This window comes from Colossoma macropomum, unplaced genomic scaffold (genome assembly GCF_904425465.1).
Source record: "Colossoma macropomum unplaced genomic scaffold, Colossoma_macropomum, whole genome shotgun sequence".
In the NCBI taxonomy this organism is placed as follows: Eukaryota; Metazoa; Chordata; class Actinopteri; order Characiformes; family Serrasalmidae; genus Colossoma; species Colossoma macropomum.
The window spans coordinates 20,795,803-20,820,651 of record NW_023494801.1 but is presented as its reverse complement, the minus strand read 5'-3'; the positions used below and the strand labels follow the sequence as shown (position 1 = coordinate 20,820,651).

The window sequence follows — 24,849 nt, the reverse complement described above, 5'->3', positions numbered from 1 at the left end:
CTATATTTGTGTTGTACACATTTTTGCCCCAGGTTCCCACCACCACTGTAAGGAAGTAGTAGTCAGAGAAGTTTCTCTACAAATGAAGCATTTCATTTCAAACCACCACCACCAAATTACTGAATTGTGCAGAAATTTTGAAAAATCAGTGGAGTTCCCTTTTAATGTGCACTACACTCATACAACTAGGCTGAGCAGATGAAATGGTTAATATTGCTCACATTATGCAGTTAAAATAGCTCATGAGTAACTGACTATGAATAACTGAGTACAACTTCCAAGGCATATTCCATGAATATTTTCATTTCGACAAAACATTACCAAATGGAGTAGTACAAAGGATTCATTTCTTCAAACGTGTTACCTATTATTGAAGTAACTGACCAGTGACTTAGTGACCTATCTACTACTGATGGCAAAATCCTGTACAGTAGCATCTTTATTTGAAAAATGAGACCACAGAATTTTTTTTTCACAAAAATCACAACTTTATTGCACCAGTATATTTATATTCATGTATCCTCAATATCGAATGTCTCTTAGTCTTGAAAAGGCGGCGTAAAGGTACAGAATCAGCGGTGCAAATATGACATGAATCAGAGATCGGAGCGTATTCTTCAGCGTCGGTTCCACTGAAAAAGATCTCAAGTGACATTTCTAACAGAACACCAACACATTCTACAGAACTCAGCTTTATTTTTTTTTCTCCTTCAGACTTTAAATGAGGGTCCTGGCTAAGAAGAGCACTTGCTCTCAAACAGGACACTCGTACATCTAAGCACTGAGAAGGTTCTCCAGATAACAGTTCAAAACCTTTTAGAATATATTAGGTTTCATTTGTGAATTACATGTGCATTTTAATAAGCGTCTCGCTTTTAAATTAGAAAGTAGGACTTTCAAGATCTTCTATTCATCTTTTTTAGAAATCAATTCAAGGCAACTTTTCTAAAATGGAAGTACTGGGGGGATAATTCTCGACTACAAGGATGTTTAGGAAGTCACAGAGCGCACGAGTGGGACTGTACAATGTTCTAGTCAAGAAAGCGTCACATCTTACTCTCAATAATCGACAACTTGTCGGTGGTCAAGTATCTGGAATAAAATTATTTTTGTCCCAAAGCATTATAGTACAATTACAGAGATGTTCACCTCTGTATAATGAATGACAGATGAGTGAAAATGAGTGGGTGAAGACTGGAAAGGGTGGCTGGGTTTGTACAGAAGGCTTGATAGAGGGACACAGAAAGCGATGTTCTCTTAAGACCGGCTTCTGCGGGGCGCTTCCTGAGGTGGACCCCCGGTTTCAGGTGACCTGTGAGACTTGCATAGAGTAGAAAGAGTGGCAATGGGATATGCGCTATAACCCTCCCTGCTGAGTTCTAAGGGATGGAGTGCAGCCAATGCAGCCCCTCCAGCGGGGAAACGGATTGACGTTTCGCAAGAAAGTGTACCATACTTCTGATTTTCTCATACGTGTTGCAGACAGACAAATTTTCCAACAACTTATGAGGGTACAGCCAATTAAAAGGTGCACTAAGCTCACGACCTTTGGATATGCTTTGCTCCAACACGGAACAGACAAATAACATGAGTGATTAGGTAGATTAACACACAAAAAAGGGCACTGTCTTCTCTTAAAGAAGATTCCCATCATATTCATATTCATGTGAACAAAACTGATAATATTCAACTCAAATAAGGCAAACCCACAACACATTGGAAGATTCTGGGGCTTTGAGCGATGCTGCATATTAAAAAGGGCAATGCGTTAAGCAAGGCTTACATTTCAATATTTCAGTGATGAACAGTCTATTTGGTTCCGAAGAATTCCAAATTATGTAAATAATTAAAAAATAATAAAAGAAAAATAAGTATAAATGATCACATTGTTCAGAAGCACTCACTGCTGAGAGATGATTGATGGTGTTCTTACATATTTGGTATGTACTGTATTGTTCTTCTGGATATCTGAGTTTACTTCTGACTTGGGAAATGTTCTCCTAAAATGTCCAACATTCAGCACTGTGCTTCAAAGAGCTTAAAAAAAAACTAAAATAGACAAAAAAAAAACAAACACACCAACAAAAAAAGCATGGTTTTGCTCCTGCGTCAATAAAGTGGGAGGCAGTACGAAACAGTGGTCTACGCCCGAATGTGCCAGTAGCCCATAAAAGCACCGTTACCCATTACTGTCAGTTTTCAGGTCATATTTTCCTCCTGTCCTGATAAGCAAGGTAGTGGCTACAGTACAGTATCTCATCACAGACATCAGCTGGATCAGTGTGGCTAAAGTCATTTATTACGCTGACCTGACCCTAATGCCACAATGAAGTGGTCTGGACTCCAAACACTGGACTCAGCCCCAAGAGATGACTTTGGCCTCTACTTCACAGTACTTTGCGGTCCTCTGAGAGACCACGCAGTTTCTTGTCCAATAAGGCAAGCTGTCAGCCAGGGAGCACGAGCAAGATCTCATCTCGAAACTGTAGAAGACAAAGACAAAGCAAGTTATAAATACATCAGAACAAGTGTTAAGGTCGCTCAAAGCTTCTATTCTCTTACATGCCCCAATTACAAGGAAATGACCTCATAAAGTAACTGACAGACACTGGCAAGTCCTGCTGTCAAAATGGTGGTGTTGGTAGCATGTTGTATAGCATCATAGTATTAGTGAGATTAAAGGAGCAGCATACTGCTTTTTCATGATAAAACTGATTTACCCTCAGGAGTTCCTGACATACAGTGGTGTGAAAAAGTGTTTGCCCCCTTCCTGATTTCTTATTCTTTTGCATGTTTGTTACACTTAAATGTTTCAGATCACCAAACAAATTTAAATATTAGACAGAGATCACACAAGTAAACACAAAATGCAGTTTATAAATGAAGGTCTTTATTATTAAGGGAAAAAGAAATCCAAACCTACAGGGCCCTGTGTGAAAAAGTGATTGCCTGCCTGCCAACAACAGAACGCAATAATTAGTCCACATACTTTTGGCCATACAGGGATGGGGGAGATGTTAAAAACAAAATGTTATAGCTGGATTAGTTTAGAACACATTGTAAATTCATTCCTACAGAATGTGGAAGAGTGTGATACTCTTCACTCACTCACAAACGGGAAGAGAAAACAAAGGGAAAGAAAATAAAATAATAATATATATATATATATATATATATATAAAACTTGCGTTTTGAGAGACTAAAGCTGTTTCTACACCAGAAGTGATGCAGCGCGCTACATGCCTGAACTGCTCCGCAATGCTTAGCATTTCACACCAGGCAAAGACAAAGACAAAGAGTATTTTCTGTCCACATTTGTTTTAACAGTAATGGATAAGTTTATATAACCTTCAGTTGGGGGTGGGGTATGTTTTGCCACATCACAAAATTTCAAGACATTTTCATGACACATGATACACATCATAATATTTAGGTTTTTTTAGGTTTAATAAAACAATAATAATTAAAAAATAATCATAAGAAGAAGAAGAAGAAGAAGAAGAAGAAGAAGAATCCACAATATGATCAGAAAAGCATATTGTGACATAAATGATCTCTATAAAATTTGTCATATTGCCCACCCCTATCTTGAGTTGTCTTTATTCCAATCATCATTTAAATGAACTTCATGTAGATAACATTTAAGCACAGCTGATTGATATGACAGAGGTTTTAATTCTCTAATGCCTGCATTATTCCAGTCCAACTGACTCTGGAACCTTGAACCTTTAACTTTGTGTTAGTAAAATGCTGCTGCTACAACTTAAAATGCAGCTGTCTGCTGATTTAATTATGAACATACATCGCTCAGTATTGCAAAAATATATAAAAATACAAATTTTTTGGTTTCTAGTCAGAAAATGCTGTTTGTGGCAAGAAGCAAAAATAAACTCAGGCTATGACTTTCTGAATTATATTCTTTGCACTGTTAATCAGCTTATATATGCAGACAGGGTTTTCAGTCTGCTGAGCTCATACTGAAATGACCTTGTTGTGTTTTGTTCTGCATTCTAAACTCCAGACTCACCCCTCACGTCAGTAGCGATACCCCAAACTGTTCCTCCTTCCTCCTGGTGTGACAGACCACATTTGGCGACGGTCTTGGATTTTCTGGAAGACATTTCCACTTCTTCTCCTCTCTTTTCTGTACTTCTTTATTTTCTTTACCTATGGATTTTTATACAGTAAACAAGGAAGAGAACATTGATGTATGTGCTGACAAACATAACGGCCCAAATAACGTCCTTTAATCATGGCAGTCTTATATCTTTGGTAAGACAAAGGCACATTTTGGTTTTCCTTATCATTCCGCTGGTACTTGCCACCTTCCTTCTTACTTTATAGACTATTCATGTGACTAAAATTTGTATTAAGATTACTTATTCAACAAATTCGTTTCAATCACATTCCTTTTTTATCTGCAAAAGGTATTCAATTCAAGTGTGTCCTAGCACATGCAAATTATAGTGATTTTGTATTCAATAGTCATTTCCCTTATGTTTTTTTAGTCAATGTCAAAATATACATACACCTAAAATACAGACGGAAATTATACAAATCAATGACACACTTGAAGAAAAAACTTCCACCTCTTTACCTTTCCACTGTCAAAGTCCTCGTCCCATTCATCAACTACTGTGTCATGTTTAGCGTAGCGTGCATCCTCGATGGCGTCTCTACTGATTGCAGAGCGCTCTCCCTCCCAGCTGAGGACTGATAACAAAAAAACAACTATTATTAATCTTAGTTTGGATCCTGTTTATGTACAGTTTCTTCTCAGTTTTAAAAAGAGTTTCAACTTGCATTTGTGGTTGCAGCAACGAACTGTTCACAGACAGTGGTGTTTCCGAGCCCATGCAGTGATTTCCACTACAGAATCACGTCCGTTTTTAATGTAGTGCCACCTTAGGACCCACAGATCATGGCCAGAAAATACTGGTTTTTGGCCTTGTCCCTTGCATACAGAGATTTCTCTTGATTCTCTGAATCCTTTAATGATTTTATGTACCGTAGGTGATGAAAAGCAAAAGTTGCTGTTTTATGTTGAGAAACGTTATTCTTGAATGGTTGCATGACTTGCTCATTCAGGCTTTCAGAGTGGTGAACCCCACCTCATCTTTACTTCTGAAAGACTCAACCTCTCTGAGGTGCTCATTTTATACCTAATCATGTTACTGACCTGTTGCCAATCAACCATCAGGTGTTTTTTTTTTTTTTAGCATTACCTAACTTTACCAGCCTTTTGTTGCCCCGTCCCAACTTTTTTGGAATGTGTTGTTGGCATCGAACTGAAAATGCAAATATTTTTAAAAATATTTTTCAAAAAACAACAACAGTTCTTAGTTTCAACATTTAATGTATTTTCTTTTTACCATTTTCAATGAAATATACAGTTTAAAAGATTTGCACATCATTGCATTTTGTTTTTATTTACATTTTGCACTGTGTCCCAACTTTTTTGGAAATGGGTTTGTAACATCTCAGCATGGAATTTTTTTTAAGGTTTGAGATGCTGTTCAAAAGCATTATTTAATGATTAAACTAGTTAAAGCAGACTTTAAATGTAATTTGAAGCAGATTTATTTATTATAGCATATTATGTTGTATTGTTTTATATTTTATTTATACACTGTAATGACAGCTATTATAATCACTACATGGGAACCAGTGCTATCCTGTCAGGTTTTATTCTGCACTTTGGGTGATGGATGGGCCAGTTCGGGTCAGTTGTGAAATCTAAATATGATGTGGTTTGGGGTCAGTTTCAGATAGAATTTTGGGCTCAAGTTAAGTTCGGACTCAACACTTGATGCTGAGTGCCGGATCAGGCTTGGACAGAAAATTTTCAACATTTAGGCCTGATTGAAGATCTTGATAAACACAGCAAATTCCAAATAACTAAAATCCAACAAAACCTCCATATGAACAAAAAAAGAAAAAGATTCCATTAACCAGTGATAGTCCAGTCTTACCTTCAGTTCCATAAGCTTTATCTGTGGCGTTCTTAAGGAGCTCCTCGAGCACATCAGAGCTCTTCTTGCCATCCCAGGCCATGGAGGCAGGACGAGGCCTTTTCTCATCTGCGTCTTCGGATCCCGCAGAGCTCTTGCTGAGCTTGTAGCCGTCTTGAACCTGGTTGTCCCAGACCACCACAGCTGCTAATCCTAGTGGCCATTGAAACAGATACCAAGATTACGGTATCATTCACACAGGCTGACAGGCTGAAATGTTTCAGTAAAGAAATAAAATAATAGGGCATTGTGTGTGTTCTACGGGGGCTGTAAATAGAGCTGGGGTCTCATTTATCAGTGTTTCTACATACCACATGTGAATTAGCACTTCTTCTTGTGGGTGGGAATGTGTGTATATTTAAAACTACTCCTAACCATGTGTATGCAGAAACCCTAGTGGTAAAGAAATAGTGCAACTGAAGTAAACCAATTTTAAGATGCCCAAACTGCCATTAATTTCCAGCTATTTTAGCATAATTGATCATTGGCAACTATTTTGTTCATACACTATAAAAATAAATAAAGACGACATACTTAATGTGGTAGCCAGCTGTGAAGTAATTAATTTGACTGAAACAAAGTAAAACTATACTTCAAACAAACAAAAGCAACGTTTTTCAAGAGTACAAATGTGAAAATCTAAAAATCCACCGTGATGATCTTGTCTTGCTTAATATTTTGGGAGCTTTAAATGTGCCAGAAGCGTGTTAAGCATTTTATCTTTAATCCTATTTCTTGATATTAGAAACTCAATGTAAACAACTAAAATCGTATTAATACTAGTATAAATACAATTTGAAATTGCGAGTGCAATTTTAATGATTAAATTATCAAATTTCATTCTTACATGTTAGGAAAAAGTTATCAATTCAACTTTTCATGTGTTTAATAGGGAAACATATGCTTTTAAGGACAAGCATACAACACACACTTAAAAATGACAGTTCGAGGACCATATTTAACACATTCTCTATCAATCTGAAGAAGACTTTCAGGATACAAAGAACCCTTTAATCATGCAGAGGGTTCTTTGAGTGTTCATGGTTCTATACAGAGCCATTTTCTTTACTAAAGAACACTTGAAGAACCATCATTTTTAAGTGTGTTTATAGCTATTTGGGGGCGTATCTTTATGTAAATGAGCCTGGCCAGGAACGAGCAGAGCAGGATCTCTTTGCTCATTGCCTACAGCGGCATATGTGCGTGCACGTTTGATAAATTCCAATTTTTAAGCGCATACTGGCGGATTTTATTCACAGATATAGAACATGCTCTACACACACACACTGTTGTTGGTACCTGTGGTAGGTTTGCACTTCTCTCTCTCCATATGGTTCTGACCAAACAGCTTATCTCCAGCAGGGTCTTCATGAGATTCTCCAGCTTCTATCAGCTTTGCCTCTTCTCTTTTCCTCTTTTTGGCTTTCTTCTTTGACTCACTCAAATCCCCCAACTCTGCATCCATTTGCATCATCCCATTTCTTCCAGCACTACTGTTGACCACAAAGAAAAAAGGGAATTTATTTGTATCATTTGATAATTAGAGAAAGATCTTTTCCATTTTTGAATGAAATCAAAAACAGATAGGAAACCATCAAACCTTTTAGAAATTTCAGGTTCGCCCTCGGTCTCGTCCAGCTCCTCTCTGAGCTGCTTCTTCTTTTTCTTCTTTTTCTTTTTCAAGGTGGAGCCCTGCAGGGCTGGTCCAGCAGAAAGTAATGGTAGAGTCTGGTGGGGTGTTGACTGACTCTCGGGTTGGGCCTTGGGCGGAGACAGTTTTGGTTCTGTGGATGGTTCTGACTGCTTTTTTGGCCGTTGGGTACTTCCTTTAGCATCTACACTAATCCCCCATGTGTCTCCAAGGCACCAGTCTTCATCTTGAGGTGATGGCTCAAGATGGGACTGCACCCCCTCTCTCTGAGCCTCAAGTCCGTTCAGCTCTTCCTCTCTTTTCCTTTTCTTCCGTTTTCTTTCTTTCTTCTTTTCACGCCTGCTCACTGGCTCCTCCTGCAGGGGTTTGGCAGGAAGCTCACTGATAGGGGCTTCTACTTGCGAGTGGCGCCGCTTCTTTTTCTTCTTCTTTATCTTCAACACGGGACTGCCAAGTCCATCAGAATTGCCTGTACTGGACTCCACAGTTTTCTTGATTGGTCCAGCGATGCTGGTAGGGTGGGGCTTATACTCGCTGACTGGCGAAGAGAGTGTGGGATTCTTTGTGGAAGAGGAGAGCTGTTTAAGGGGGCTTGTGTTTTTAAAGAGATGGGTCACAGGTGGAGGCTGCAGCTTGGGTGAATGGAATGGAACCCTGAGAGAAAACAAAAACAACAATAACAATAACAAGATAAGAAAAACATAACAGCACAGTTATAGTACGCAGAAATGCTTACCACAGAAACTCTATATACAATATATGGCCAAAAGTATCTTTAAATTAATTATTTAAATTTGCATGTTTCAGCCACACACATTGCTTACAGATGTATGAAATCAAGCATACAGAAATGCAGCCTCTATAGACAAACACTGGCAGTAGAATGGGTCGCACTGAAAAGCTCATTGAGTCATAGGATGTCATAGGATGCCACCTTTGCCCCAAATGAAAATTAAATTTCTGCCATGGCAGACCTGCGCCAGTCAACTGTAAGTATTATTATTGTGGAATGGAAGTATCTAGGAGCAACAGCAGCTCAGCCACAAAGCAATAGACCAAAGCAATATATTAAATTTAATAATTGTTGTTAAATAATTACTCCAGGTTCAAACTGAATTCTTACGATTGAAAATTTGATGATTAAGTTAAGTTTAATTCTTACGCTACAATGGAAAGTTGTCAATTCAACTTTTCATAAGTTTAATAGGGAAGGTTTTAACCACAAACACTTAAAAATGATGGTTCTATGTAGAACCATAATAAATACATTCTCCATCAATCCATCACAAAGCAATAAACCATACAAACTCAAAGGGACTGAAACACAGCACATAAAAATCACCTATCCTCTGTTGCATCACTACAGAGTTTCAAACTGCCTCTGGAAACATCAGCACAAGAATCATGCGATGGTAGCTTCATGAAATTGAATGGCCGAGCAGCTGTACGCAAGCCTAAGATCACTATGTGCAATGCCAAGCATTAGCTGGAGCAGTGTAAAGCATTCCACCACTGGACTCTAACTTGTTATCTTGAGAGATGATTCACACTTCACTATTTGGCAGTTTGATGTACGAATCTGGATGTCCATATACTTTTGGCCATAAAGTGTACAATCCAGCTGGTTGTTAAGTCTACACTGCATTAACCCTATACAATGTTGGCATTGTAGGATTTCTTTTAACCTTTTCAACTTCTTGGGACCACCGGTGGTTCCAAAACGTCATTCTTCATAACTTTCATATTTCATAAGCTACATTCAAAAGGTGGTTGTCATATGAGAGCTGTAACTGTCTTCTTTCCAGTCAAATAGATGGATAATGTAATTTTAAACCTTTATAATAAAAGAAGCTGAACTCACAATTTTTTTTGTCTACTGAAAGTTGATCCGTTTTTCCACAAATCAGGGCTATAAACTATAAACAGATGGTGTCTCTTCAGTGATATACTCTGTAAAACTTATTTTTTATAACATAATACCAAGAGTGTCTAAGACTTTTGGCTTTCAACAGTAAATTTTAAGCACATAGCATTATGTGTATGATCATAAAACATGTTCTGTTAATTTGAGGGGAACTTTTACAAAAAAAAAAAGAATAAATAAATAAAATAAAAATGTACATTTATTTCATGTAGTTACTGAATAATTTGCCTTACGATTTGGTCAATAAATTCAGATGGAAAAACCAAGATATACCCTGGTGAATAAGAGGTTAAGCATTTTGAGCTCAAGGTCCCATCATTTGCCCTAAACTCAAAGAGGAAATGTCAGCAGAACAAATAAGACAGCGGTACCTGTGGTGTTGAGAAGGTGAAGCGGGGGCAAGATGGTGAAAATCAGCTGGATGCGTAGGGTCACGGGACTGATGATGTGATGAGGAAGGCGATGCCTCAGTGCTGCTGCTGCGGTTGCTGCTGCTGTTGTTCGGGGTCCGGCTGAGGCTGAGACTGGGACTGGCCTGCAGTTATTGACATAAATAAAAACTTGGTGGTCGAAAAAAAAAATTAAAATAAACCATAGCCAACGAAACATGATGAAGATAGAGGGGTCCAAACATGGAGGGAAATCAAGACCAGAACACGAACAAAACAAGGAAAGAAGAGAAAAAAAGAAAAAAAAGAAAACAAGTATGGCAGAGAAGAATTAGAAATGGTTAGAAATAAAGAATACAAAAGCAAAGGAAGACAAAGAAATTCTAAAAAGGACAGTAGTGCCAACCTGAGTCAACAGTATAGACACAAGAGCACACACAAAAAAGATCTAATGCTTCATTTATCAACGCGGCTATGCAACCCAATGGGAGAACTTTCAGTCATGAATATACGCTGGAAAAGAATGAAGGGGCAGGCAGCAAGCAAACACGCATAACTCTCTAAGATAGAGCTGAGCAATGTGTTCTACACTGTTATTGAGATATAAAACAAGGTCACTGGGCTTTTTTACAACATTATCAAATCTACTCGACTTTTTATGTCAAACATAACAGTATTAACTCAAGTTCCGTTACTGATTTAGATCAATCGTTCTATTTTTCCTGAAACGTTGTCGTTTATATGATCTACACAGCTTGTTTTTTTGTTTTAATATCGCAATACAGTTTTCAGACAACATTGCTCAGCCCTATGACAATCACAGCTACACTGTCCATGCAGCTATGTAAAGAGGTGGTGGTCACGCTCACCTTCTTGGCGGACAGGGCCAGCCTCTTGGCGGGAGGAGGAGACATGGTGCTGTTGGGTTCGGACGAGATGTTGGTGAGGGCCGGTGGTTTCAGCTTCACTGACTTCTGCTCCTCTGTAGCTGCTCGCTCGGCACTTTTAGCTGGAGAGGCCGTCCCGTTCACGCCGCTCTTGGAGAGGGTGGACACATCTCCCACGGGAGCACTTCTGGTGCCGATCGATTCCTAGAGGTCAGAGGCAACAAGCCGCTTTAATGTTTTAGTCTATGCCATTTACACTGAGACAGCTTTAAATGACAAATCAATGACAACTACAAAAGGTTCACTGATTCTGTATATACACCATTTCACATCGATACTGCCTGTCAAATGTTTGGAGGCCTACCTTTTATGCTTTTAATAAATAAGCATGTTTTGTCAGTTTGCAATAACATATTAAAGACTACACACGTCTATTTCAAGGAAAAGAAATTACCACATGCAAATATGTGGATAACTCTCTGCTTGATCAGTACTGTGTGGACATTTCAGAGACAGTAGTGTAATCATGACTATACAAACAGCACCACAGCAGCAAGCGGTAGCTTGTTTTCGCATTTTAAACTCCTATATTCTGGCAGAAATCAGACTTTGAATCTGAGTGAGATGTATCGAATTACAGGGGCCTGCCAGCCTGTGTCAACAAGCCTATTGTCAACAAGCCTATTGTGGTTGACATCAAATTTTACCGTACTATCTCCCTCTACAGTGCTGGCATGATCATGTGTGTGTTTTCAAGTCATTTTTGTGTTCTCATGTGGACAGCGAGATTGTTCATTATGCTGAGAGATTATGCTGTTGGTATGGATGAAGATCTTTTTGAAAACAGAGGAAAAAATATCCACTGTTTTCAAAAATATTTGGATGGATATCTGGAGGATGAGGCCTTAAATATGTTATTGCAAACTGGACATGCTAACTTACTAAGAACATTTGAGAAAGCCAGTACCACTCAAACCTTTGATGAGCAGAGTATGTAACTAATCAAGTCAATGTGTGTTTGGAAGAACATTCTTGGCTTTTGGGCATAATGGATATTGAAGAATTTTGAAACCCTAGAAACAATAGCAGCAATCTTTGCCCCAGGTAAATCACAGCTTTGAAAAACAGGAAAACTTTTTCTCATGCCAGTTTAGGATCATTAGAAACAGCATGTCCTGCCAGAAACATGTTTTGACGCAGCATGCAGGAAGTGGCACCTTGGACTCTGAGGAGGTGTCCGCTGACGAGGAGTCCGACAGGGACTTGAGTGAGGTAGACAGCACCAGGCTGCGGCCCTCGCCGCTGCCTCTCTTGTCGGGGTCGGACTTGGCGATCCCGTTCGAGGACGCGCTAGGTGCAGAGCCACGGGCCTGGGGCTGAGGAGCGGGCTTCTTCAGTTTTTTGAAGGGCTCCTCAATCAGTGATGGGCCACCCGGAATCCTGGATCCAGCGTGGGCAGCAGGCGTGCCGTTAGCTAGCTTGGGTGACTGGACGCCACAGCCGTTTCGAGCAACAGGCACACCCAGACCCCCATCCACAGACTGGATCTTCCTCAGCTGAGCAGTGTCCAGTTTCTATTGGAGATTAGAAAAAAGACAAACTGATGAGCAATTACTCAATTTTACGTAGCTAGCATTTAAAGCAATAGCTCTGCCAAAAAACAAATTCAAAGTTTTTTCTATTCACAAAATGTAGTTGACCAATCTATTATCTAACTATAAGTAAAGCATTAGCAGCAGCCATTGTGAAGCCTGAATTTCTCTGCACTTTTCAATTTTCTTTTTTCTCTCCACCATAAGATATGAAGCACCTAATGGACCTGACTTGTGACTCACTCACGTTTAGCAGGCTGAAGATTTTATTCTATTAGCAATCATTTTGCTTTTGGTGTTGTATAAGAGAGTGCTTTGCACCACCAACACTGTGTCCTTATTACAGACAACAGTATGTCTAACCTCCTAGCCATGCACCATATTGCTGTATACAAGTCACTTAAAGGAGACCAAACACCCCATCATACAGACCAGATTTCCAGCCCTCTAAATAAACGTTTAAAACAAAAGGACCACCAGAAACAACACTGAGCTTTTTTTTAATTATTTAAAAACCTACATAGCTTGATTCCTACATCTCCCAGAGTTCATGCAGACTGTTACAGCTAGTGGGGTGTAGTTATACCTGCACTGCAGGTCACTGATTTTACAACTTTGTAAAAGTCTTTAAAATTTGTGGAATTAACAAACGTTTTTTTCCTGAAGGGTGTGAAAAAGTCTTAGCACTGAAAAACTGAACACAGTAACATTTAAAAAGTTGCTGCTAATAATAACTGCATTTGTACTGACAAACATTCACATGTTCAAAGCGCGAAAAGAACTTGGGGCAGCATCAAATCAAGATTGAAACTCATTCTACAGACAGCTCACATAAGCTGCATGTAACGGAGCTAAAATGGCTTAAGCTGCTGGACAGAGTGCTCGCTTAAAAACATTACTAAATGTTTGTCTCAGCTCAGCAGAGTCAGCTGAAATATTCAGAGGTAAATTTGTTTTTAAAAAAAGTTATGTGAAGGAGTTTGAAGAGGTTGAGCTAGTGGGAGTGACTGAATGGGAGAGGCAGGCTGCTGCTGTGATTCTTGGGCGAGGAGTCCTCCCTCTGAAACATGCTCAAAACATCACTGTACTTTTTTCCCCCCTCATTTTTTTTTTCTCTGAAGTAACTCAAGTTTTTTTCAACCTTTTAACAATTAAAAAATGTGACAATCCCCCTGTAAAATAAGCAGAATCTGTTAAATGGAGAAATGTAAAGGTCAGTGACTCATACGAGACTTCAGGGTGAAAATGTTCAGAACCGACCTCAGATTAGCACAATTCTCCCAGACACTGTGATGATGCCACTGCTGTATGCCTACCTTGGTAACCTGTGGAGACGACAATGGTCCGTTCAGCGTAATTTTCTTCAGCTGTTCAGGAGTCATATTAGCCCTCCCAGAATGCACCAGGTTTTGCTTTACACTTGGACCATCTGTGTTCTTCTTTTCAGGAATCCTACAGCACAATGACATCAGTCTCATGAATAACATTTCCCTCCTAAACTGTACATGTAAAAAAATCACAGCAGGGAAGAAAAGAGCTGCTGTTCTACCTCAGGTAAAAGAGGACATAAGCCTGCTGATTGAGCACGACCTTGATGTTACTGGAATGTACCATCGAGTCGTTCATCTGGTACCACTGTCCATTACTGGCCTGTGAAGGACAAATAAATTAAAAACAAAAGGCAAGTAGACATAAGGTCTTTGCATTTACACTAATGAGGCGGTTTTAAACTATAGATCTAATACGACAAAAAGACTGTATTTAATCTGTGCCTGATCATCAACAAACAATGTAACTTCAGATGCGTTTTACCAAGCGACACAGGCTGCAGATTTTTAGATATAAAGGGTCGGGAAATGTACAAATTCTCAGGTGTAGAGTGAGTCAAAATTACTTTTCATTGATTCTATTTTTGTGCTACAAATGTGGAAAAACACAAGGGGAGAGCAATGAGGAATAAAAACAGTGCTCAAAAATGACAAGGGCTATCAAGACAATGCCTCACATAACAGATCTGATTATTTTTAGCCATTTTTGAAGATACAAATTTACACCTCTGAACAAAAAAAATCACAATGTTAAGGAGCCCAACAGTCCAGAAATCATTAACAGCACAATCACCTTAACATAGCAGTAGTAGTGGCCAGCATGGCAGCTGTACCCAGAATGCACTAGGACTGCATAGAGGCCATACATCACTGGGTCTCCTGAACTCTGAGACATGTATGGACGAATGTTCAGGAACTCTGGGTAGCCAACATCCTGGAAAAAAGGTAGCAGAGAAAAATCACAAACGGGATAAATTTTATTATTTAGCACTTCAGAAACACTGTGCATAACCCTGGTTGTGAAAAAGGTCAGTACCTTGGTAATCTTTCCCCCACTGAAGTTGGCAAACCGTTTAAGGGACAACGTGAGCACATTCGACGTTCTATGAACTGTGAACCGCTTTGTTGCCGGCACTTTCTTCTTACACCTAGAACATTTAAAACAAAAATAAAATCTTAAACAACAGTCATACTGAATCAGAGCTGTACAATACGACAATATTGTCACACATGCTAGGAACAATGAACACTGTGCAAACAAAAGATCACAGGCGCAAATATGCGATACACTTCAGTGTGTGTGTGTATATATATATATATATATATATATATATATATATATATATATATATATATAATATATTCCAATATTCCATTCCAATATTCTGTCCGTGCTCTTTAAAGTTGAGCTATTCTCACTATGTGGTGTGTCTCCAATACCCATTGCTGAAGGCATCTAAATGAAGTGTAGCTGTACGACTTTGATGCAGGTTACACAGGAACTCCACAGATTTTTCAAAATTTCTGCATAATTTCATTGTTGAGATGTAAACAAGTCATGAGTTACTGCAGAGTAGGGGTGCAACGATTATTCGACTTAGTCGACTAAAATCGACGACCGTATTAATTGACAACTAATTTAGTAGTCGAATGGTTGGTGACGTCATTACGCGTCTTTCTCGCGCTCACTAGGAACGTTTTGACATTACCGGTCACTGGAGACTTAACAACAGCGCGATGGCAGCCTCAAGAAAAAAAATCCTCAAAAGTGCAGGAGCTAAACTCAGAAAAAAAGGTCAGCTGTGCTGTTTGTAAAGCCGAGCTTAGCTGGCACGGAGCACATCCTCCATGATGGAGTATCTGAAGAGGAAACTGCGGCTCACTGGATGAAGAAGATTCATCTCGGTAAGATACGCCGCGTCCCAAAGCGCATACTAGCACACTAAATAGTGTGTAAAAATAGCGCATATACCATAACTGCACTCATTAGTGTAGTGTGTGAAGTACAGAAGTGTGTGGTTTGGGACGCGGCGATAATTGTGCTAGCGAGCTGGTTAGCTAATGCTAACGTCCCGTCCTGCTTCATGCTGTGAGCTGAGCTGTAATTGCATTTTCTCTGGAATCGTAAACTTAACGGAGTTGGAACACAGAAGCAAGTAACTGTTATTCACAGCGACCCTGTTCACTTTCCAGATAACGTTTACACTTTTAAACGCTGCATCGTCGTCTTAGCGTCGAGGCCACCGGTGCGGTCAGTTTCGCGACAGGAGCGTGTTTACAAACAGTTTTCTGTTCTCCGTGAACGTTTAGCTCCGCTCGCTAACAGTTTAAGGCGGTGGTTCTTCGTGAACACACAGGGCAGCTGGACGAAAGGTTACCGATGAAATAAAGCGTTTAGACAAAATCGTTCATTTAACTGTTCATAGAGAAGTTCGCCACAAACATTCGCCACTTCCCCTCAGCTCCGTCAGAGCGCGTCTCCTCTACAGCGGGGAGTATCCGCTCTCAGAGGAGAGCGAGACTCTCACAGGAGCACGGAGAGATACTGACTTTCCTCCATTTCAATAAAGACCTGTGACTGTAGAATTTAATTGCAGCAAAGTGTAGACAGACAGCAGAACGCACAGATCACAGACTGCACTGTTTAAATTTAGACTGATCTTTTTTAGTTACTTGATTAAAGGAAAACTGAGTTGGATTTGTTATATTTTATTGCTGCTACTTTGCACATCATTGGTTACAAATTTTAACAGGAAAAATACATTGAAGTTTTATTCTTTTATCTTTTGTATTAGCAGGAAAGTTCATTAAAACAGTGAATTCTTCAATGTTATTCTTCTTTATTGTCTTCATTGTTAGCAAATGCAAATAACTTCAAGCTAAATTTAAAAGCTAACAGCTACATAAGTTATTTGGTAATGTAATGATTCAAAATCCAAATAATCGATTATTCGTTTCAGTAATCGATAGATTATTTGACTGTCAAATTAGTCGTTTGTTGCAGCCCTATTGCAGAGAAAGAGTCAGATTTCTTTACGTTGGTGGTGACAGAATCCAGAATTCACAACGTCTATGTTGAGACTTGCTGTACAAAACCACCACACGTAGCAGTAAATCCAAAAATACTTCAAAGTTTTCTTTAAAGATCATTTGCATGTAATTCTCTGCCATGAATGTATTTTTAAATAATTCACTTTAAGCCGTGAGCTTCTCGAAATTATCCTAAACAATGTCTCGGACATCAGCTACTGTATCTGTAACCATTTCATGTAAAAGCTTTCTGTGAGGGAGCTTTTAGAGGCATTAAACTCTTTAGACATCTGGTTCATATCACCACCGCTGTGAACAATCCTGCTTCGGCAAGTTTCTCTATAATGGAGCATTTCACATCAAACTACTCTACATGGCTTTGTTCACATCTTAACCAGTTAATTATCTGAATCTGTTTAGAAATTGGTTGAATTCTCCTTCAAGTTCTGGGGTTGATGGTCGTTGTAGTATATCAGGTAGTTCTGGACTACAATCCAGATGTTTGTAAACAAAGAACCTCACAATATACAAAATGTCCAGAGGTTGTTTAGATTCGAGCTGCCCTCATGAACCCAGATTAGAATTAACTGATTAAATTGAAAATCGCATTTTAATAACACTACCTTTAGGTAATCTACATTCCCTTTTTCACATGTATGACTTCAGCCATATGCATGTTACTTCTGCTGTGAGTATTCCCATGTTCAGAAAAAGAAAAATACTTGAGTGTGCCAATAGTGCCCCCTTGTGGGGAATCTGAATTTCACAGAATTAAGTCTTACTGGAACAAGGTGAGTTTTACGTGAGGAGGCAGGGAAATATAATTTTTTTACCAGCGTTTCTGTGATTTTAGTTCTGTCCAAATGTACTACTTCAGTAATATTTTATGGACTGCGTGCTCCCACGTCAGTAAAGATTTCAGAGCCTATTACAATCCATAAAACGAGCAGCAGGAATAACCTCAGGTTATATTAGGACTCGACATGTCAGTGAAAACACTATCATACTCTTTGGAACAAGAGTTTGAATATGGAGGCACCTGAAGCATTTACTTCTGTTCCCTGTGGCTAAAATCAAATATATGAATGCCGAAGCTAATAACACAGTGCATTCTCTTAAGACAAGACAGAAGGTTGGGGTAAAGGAAATACATTAAATGTTTTAACATGTTTTCTACTCTTTTCTGAGGTGAAGGCTGTGTGTAAGTTGAGTAGCCACTCCCACCTCTGTCATTTATACAGAGATGTCTTATTCCATGCAAACTGGACATAAACATTACAGATGTGCTGAGGTCAACTGGCACTGTCCACCTCCCCATAGACTCCATCTGACTCCAACTCCATCTGAATAGGGCTAAACAAACGTTTTACTTGCTGCTTCTGTCTTTTTATAAATTATATTTTCATACACTTATTAAAATACTTTTAGAAGCAATTTAGCTTCTCAAGGCTAAAAAATTGCAATGCAATGTTTATAGCACCAACGCTTATTTCTCAGAAAGAAAAAAAAAAAAATCCTGAGAATTTTTACAGTTCGTATTGATTTTTTTCACTTTTTGTTTGCTCACAGTGCACATCTAAATACATTTTCCTTGAAGTACATCCATAACTCACTTGGCACACATGTAGGCGTTTTCACCACTCAAAACGTCTGGCTTGACAAACAGCTCTAGGGCACGTACGATGTTGGCTGCTTGCTGAGGACAAGTGAGACATGAAGAAAGGTTCAGAGCAGAGTTCTTTCACACAGAGAAGAGAGACATCCATCATCCGGACACTATGACACTCGAGAACCTTGGAAAGGAATAAAACTAGGGCACAAGTGCAGGAAACTCACCCGAATCTCCACTGCTATGTCCAGATAGGGGTCATACGTGTCTGACACACTTTTACAAATGGAGCACTTCACTGTACAAAAAAAAAGAGAAAGAAAACAAAGAAAGAAGAGAAATTATACTGTTAAATATTCCTTAATGCTTTAAACAGTCATGTTGGCCAACTGAACTACAGTCACAAAGTAGGCAAATATTTCATTATGAACTCTGGACACTACAAGACTGCAATCAGTCTCACTTTTTAAACACTTGAGGACTGCATAGAGGCCACTTGAAATAAATGTTCTCTGCTGGTCATACACTGTTCATATTTCACTCCACTATATTTTGACTATGACTTCAGAAACAAGTCAGAACTGTACGACAGAGTGCTGTAATCAGATATCAGCCATGACTGATGAGTAATCCGAATCTTTGTGATAATAGTCTTGTTGGGAAAAAGAACTGACATAACTGGGTTATTAAACAATATTAAATAATATGTACGTGTAATGAGCCATTAGTCTACAATATAGTAAATTTTCCACTGTCTCTGCTGTGAGTTTCCTCAAAGTGCGACAAACCTTCTGGGAAGAAACTCTGGAAACAGCGTTTTCCATACAGCTCAAACGTCACAATGGTTTTGGAAGAGTTTTAAAATTATGAAAATAAACTTTACAATTCCCCTACAGGTATCTATAGCTGAATTCACCTTCACTATAATGATGGAAAATGCCTTATTTTTAATTTGTAAATCATGATTACTTACTTGTGTACATTTAGTAGGCTGAACATTCTCCACAAGGGAGCTATCAACACATAATTTGCTTCTGTGTGCGTCATTCAAAGCTAAAACCCAAGAACCAACAGGGCTGCAATCACAGCTTTCAAAACAAGGTAAAATACTTTGTTACCAAAAGTTATTGAGTAACACCTTGAGTTGAAGCTACACTACACAAGTCTGCCATTGCCCACAACATGTTGAAATATCAGTTGTGCTTCTGACCCCTTCTCCGAGCAGATGAATCTGATGATCACATGTACATAAAGGGTATTCAAAGAAAACTCAGTGAAAAGTTAGTGAAGGACATTTCTTCTGAGGATGTACATTAATTATATCTTCTTTAGTATAGTGTTGATCTTGCTCTTGAGACCTAAACACTGGTCCGGACCTTCTTTTTGAGTATGAACATGTGACATCAATACATAAAGAGTCATGACGTGATCCAAAATCCAACTTGATGGCTCTGACTTTTAGATTTCTAGATAGTTTTAGAATTCTAGATAGTTCTAAAATATTTTGAGAATTGATTATAGGCATCACCCAGGCCTACAGCTGATCCTCAGTTCTCTAGCTCAGCCCACTCCTTAAATGAGGGGAGGTCGCAGAGTGAGTCACATCTTACCTCTTGATCTTAAGTAACCCCCAAAGATCTGGTGGACAAGTGTAGTGGCCTGCGTCTGCCTGTCCAATCTGTTGATCAAAAGAAAAGAGAATTACATTCCAACAAACAAGCCAATTTGCCATTACTTGCTCTTCCATTTGTAGTGTTATATAAGCTGATATAGCTCAGAGCAGATCTTACTTTGGGTAACCATTAAGACAAGCTTTCTGCATGGCGTCGATGGTGTAGCGCAAAAATTCATGGGCATCCTCTTGGCTGCCAAACCGGAAGTGGCGAGCAATTTCTAAAAGAAGAAGGAAATCAGCGTATGAAGTTAAGCACAGCCGGGTCCTTGACTTCTGCATGCAAATGAATATGTGAAAGACCATTTAATAACAACAACCTGAAAATCTCAAACTCTCAATATAAGAAATGCATAAAGCTATCCACATCATTACAAAGTACAAAAGTAAATGAGATACATTAGAAACTCCAAAGAGACACACAGACAGGGGTCAGACAGAGAAGCTGATAGTGAACAGACTAAGAGCTTAAGAACATGTAAGAAGAGAATACAGGGGCAGGTCTTAACAAGTGAAGCATGCGTCCTCAGGAGAGAGACCAGGTCCTGTTCTGCTTGCTGACGGCGCACTGATAACCCTGCTGTGGATTTGTGCTAGTACTGCGACTCCCCCACCGCAGCCGCAAGGAGAGAGAGAGGGCACATTTGAGGGAGAGAGAGCGGCAGAGAGGTACAAAAAAAAACAGAAGGGGGAGCCGGGAACACATTAGAACATCTCAGTGGCTGGCAGCAAACCCAACAGGAGCAAAAGCTCATGACTAAACCCTTAATCACAGACCACAGTCAGTGAGACTGTGTCTGAAGCCTAGTGTGAACACACGCACTTCCTGAGACAACTGAGTCATCTAGGTGGATCATGCCTTCTTGTAACCGAATGACAACAGCAGCCTAGAGCACATGCACCTGTCCAAGAGCAGAGGAGAAGTATCTTACTTTTCAGGTCGCGGATGAAGGACACAGGCTTGATGGCGTTGCCTGTGTTGGCAAAGGCTTGGATGATATGATTCTGCATTATACAGATCATACAGAATCCTGACTGGTGACCTAAAGGAGACAAGGAAAAAAAATATAAGACAACTTTGTTAACGTAAAAAGAATTCTATTGTCCATCACAATAACTGTAGGCCATTTGGGATAAATAATGAGGATGTGCGTTCCGACTAGGCATGGGCAATGTATCATTTATCATTGCAATGATAAGCTGCATCACAGTACACTTCTCTGAGCATAGTCAGTACTAAAGGAAGATTGACAAAAAAAAGAGCATAATTAGGCTTGTTTAACTTGATTTAGCACAGTACAGTTTGTAAAACATTACAACACTAGTTGTAAGTTTATTATTATTATGCATTACACTTACTAAATTTTAGAAAACAAAAATCATGACCATATAGTGTATTGTGAAAAAGTCTCAAGGTATCATGATATTTTTGCCATATCATCCACCACCAATTTTCATATTCAAGTATCCATAAGAATTCATAATCGGATATCCAGTTAGTCATGGAGAACCAAAAATAAATAAATAAATTTGAAAAAAAAAAACCTTGTAGTTTGGTTCTCTTGGTCCAGACCAAAGCAAAATACATTTGTTGCATTTTAGTTCTGGTTTGCTTTGCATTCACACTAAAATATATAACTTTGAACCAAAAGATGTAAACAAAAGTCATATGAGTAAAAGGTCACAACTGATTGGACAGATTTTATGACAAGCAATAACTGATAATGTCCACTGAACTTTGTGAATCATGCTGTTCTGTTTTTATCGGGGCTTGCTGGTTTTATGTCCTGTGTCATCAGTCTTGTTAAGTTATTTTAGAAGCAAACCGAGGCCGACCTGCTGTGGGGGTCTTGGACTGCTTATTTGGTGCGCACCAAAGTTCAGATGGCAGCATTCTCACATGGTTTAAAAACAGCACTAGCAGAGCAATCACACCAGGGCTTGTTCTAAATGAACTAAAACCTGCCAAGTAGAACGCACCTTAAATGCACAGCTGTCCGTCTCAGTGTATTCACACTTCCGTACAGCATTTATCATGGAAAAAAAAATGGGGGTTCCCAGCTATGTAGAAAATTCATAGCCATATTTTGCAGTGAAAAACACCAGACTAGCTGGCTTCCCTTTCTGAAGTGGCAGCACTGGTGTTGCACAATACAGAGGAATGCAGGTCAAATCTTAAAAACAGCCAAAGGAAATCAACATGTCCCTGGTAACATGTGCCTTGCAACATGTTAACATGAAGGAATTTTCACATTTTGGAGTGGCAAAGTATAAAGTAACACTGATTGGTTGTTCGCCAGTCTGTTCTGTTAAAACATTAAATCAGCATTTGGCTGATTTATTAGTCTGCATAGTGTCTCTGTCTTCCCATAATGAAATTTAACAAGTATTCAAACAGTGATTTCAGTATGGGAATCCTGGCACCTCGAATGGCAAACCAAGTATCGACTGCACATCACTAATATATAATGATGCACGACATTCCACAGAACTTTCAGCAAAGGAAGAACTTCTTGCATCACTACTTAAGAGAACATAATTCCACTCTTTTCTGATACCAAATCCGATATTTAAAAATTGAGTATCGTCAAATATCGATAACTCTATTTCCTCCTTAAAAACGGGAACCAGGATCAGTTCATTTGTAATCACTACCCATTAACAATACTGAACCTGAAGCCTTGCCGGTGATCCAGTCTAAGAATCTGGCTATGGCCCAATTTAAATTGTTTTCAGCATCTAGACTGTACTGGCCACAGTGAAACATATCAGCATGCAGAATTGGTGCTTTCTGTATTCTACTGTGTGTTTCATCACTTGATTAAAGATGTACAAGTCTTCTTTTATTGCTGGATGAATTGAGTTTCCTTACGAGTGAATGTGTGAGCGCCTTCAAAGAGCGAGTCAGATTACTAAGTGCTTCTTATTGACTGGGTTTATCAGAGTAATGAGACTGAAATAGTTTGTTATTTCCATTTTAAACAGCTGAAGAAGTCAAGGTACTAACAGAGAAGAGCAGATTAAACAGCAAAAAAGTTGAAGCAATATTAATAAGTAGCAGACCAGAATTTTTGTCTGAGAGTATCATAATGAAGGATTGTGTGTACATCAATTTCTTTACATATATATGCATCCCATTTTGCAGAGGCTCACATTCAGCATTGGAAACAGTAAGTTTGAAAAAAAAAAACCCTTTGGATCAGAATCACTTCTGTGTAAAAGTAACTTCTGTGGGATTTAGTCTGCTGTCTCTCTGGAGCTGGAGAAAACAAGCCACCAGTGACTTCCTGCCACATGACTTTACATGGATGTTAATCTGAAAATCTCAGTTTATGCCATTCATTTATCAACCATTGAGTCCTGTACTCACAGGCACGGCTGTGCTCCTTGGACAGCAGGTAGTTGGCCAGCGGCGGTGTGTAGGTGAGACACTGCACAGTGGAGTTGAGGAAGCAAGTGTTGCCCAGGTTGTGGAGGCCGGCTCCGACCCGGTACACCCGCTCCCACTTCATGGAGAGCTTGTTCCCTGGAAAGAGCAGCTTCTGCGGTGCAGGGATGCCATCACCTTGACCCCCACTAAGGCCTTCCGACACTGTCCGAAGATTGACGTCGGTTAGAGCTGTAGGACGCAAGACACATTTTTCTAATCTGTCTATCATCTGGACACTGGAACTATGCAGACATCTAAAAGCAGGGTCTGAACACAGTAGCCAGCATTTAAGACTTGTATACACATGACTAGAAAAAGATAAGCACCTATTTAGTACAGTGTTTTTCACTTTTTCCCCACACACCTAGCTTTGAAAGGCCACAGTACTGTTATGACTTTTCGTCTGCTAGCTCCCGCACACTTGATTCATCTTGTGTAGGGTTCAGTACATAGCCGGCCTGTTGAGTCAGGCGTAATATTGTTAAAAATACTAATCTGTACAGAGTTGGTGATCTTCAAAACTGGGAGTGAGAAATATTGTGCGCGTTCAATAAATGCTAGCATAGAAATTCATCTGAAGGTGGCGATTCAACTGCATATCAGGATGCTATAATTATAATTAACTATAATATTTTGTATGTGAATAAATCAATTTATTCTCGGACTGACAAACAGCTGGTCGGCCTATGCCATTGGTTAAAAATAACTTTACACCTTAAGATGCAACAGGTGATTAGTTTCACTAGATAAGTTTCACTAGATAAGCCTACTAACATGCAGCTACAGTTAGTCAGGTTCAGAGCCACTTTTGATTGAATGTCCACAACCAATTAGACGAACAACTATTTTGTCCATGTTCTCCCAAAGAAATGTGATTCGCGGAGGAGGGAGGAAATCACACATGGGTGTGCAAAATTATAGAGGAGGAAAGTGGTGGATGGCAACAGCCTTAAGAAGCTACTGAGGTGCATTGAGCCAGAATCTATTTTTCAGCCATTCAGTTTAAACAAAACTGGGATTCTACGTAGAGTTTGTTTAAAATGGCCTTAAACGTGGCTCTGCCAATCAGATCAATCAGTTTTAAAATTGATATTTTGATCGCATCTTTGCTTTTAGGCTTGACAATCTGACAACATTTGCATCCCTACATAATAACCAATGAAATATGTACTTTCTTAAAGAAATACAATGCAAAAACATTAAAATGTCATTTAAAAAGAGCGTGATGTACTGTTTTTATTGTCTATATTCTACTACTGTGTGACATTTGTGATTTCAGTTTATTTTAAAAATAATGCTGAACCTTATCAAAACATTTATGATGCA

General features: G+C 39.1%; 1 protein-coding gene across 3 annotated transcripts in view; it reads right to left on the bottom strand.

The window, feature by feature from the left end:
• Window positions 1-1,755: 1,755 nt before the first annotated feature.
• Window positions 1,756-24,849, bottom strand: part of usp36 (ubiquitin specific peptidase 36) — a 29,431-nt gene continuing 6,337 nt past the window's right edge. For 2 of the 3 annotated variants that reach the window (XM_036589313.1, XM_036589314.1), the window contains exons 3-21: window positions 23,464-23,712; window positions 21,026-21,136; window positions 20,212-20,314; window positions 20,032-20,099; window positions 18,649-18,719; window positions 18,426-18,508; window positions 14,819-14,930; window positions 14,576-14,716; window positions 14,004-14,104; window positions 13,771-13,906; window positions 12,080-12,436; window positions 10,845-11,066; window positions 9,958-10,121; window positions 7,612-8,316; window positions 7,311-7,504; window positions 5,973-6,164; window positions 4,598-4,713; window positions 4,028-4,167; window positions 1,756-2,483 (exon numbers count right to left, since the gene is read on the bottom strand). In XM_036589313.1, the coding sequence (XP_036445206.1) occupies window positions 4,036-4,167; window positions 4,598-4,713; window positions 5,973-6,164; window positions 7,311-7,504; window positions 7,612-8,316; window positions 9,958-10,121; window positions 10,845-11,066; window positions 12,080-12,436; window positions 13,771-13,906; window positions 14,004-14,104; window positions 14,576-14,716; window positions 14,819-14,930; window positions 18,426-18,508; window positions 18,649-18,719; window positions 20,032-20,099; window positions 20,212-20,314; window positions 21,026-21,136; window positions 23,464-23,712 (3,257 nt within the window). In that variant the 3' untranslated portion in view covers window positions 1,756-2,483; window positions 4,028-4,035. The remainder of the gene's footprint in view (window positions 2,484-4,027; window positions 4,168-4,597; window positions 4,714-5,972; window positions 6,165-7,310; window positions 7,505-7,611; window positions 8,317-9,957; window positions 10,122-10,844; window positions 11,067-12,079; window positions 12,437-13,770; window positions 13,907-14,003; window positions 14,105-14,575; window positions 14,717-14,818; window positions 14,931-18,425; window positions 18,509-18,648; window positions 18,720-20,031; window positions 20,100-20,211; window positions 20,315-21,025; window positions 21,137-23,463; window positions 23,713-24,849) is intronic. The other variant, XM_036589315.1, reaches the window with a different exon arrangement.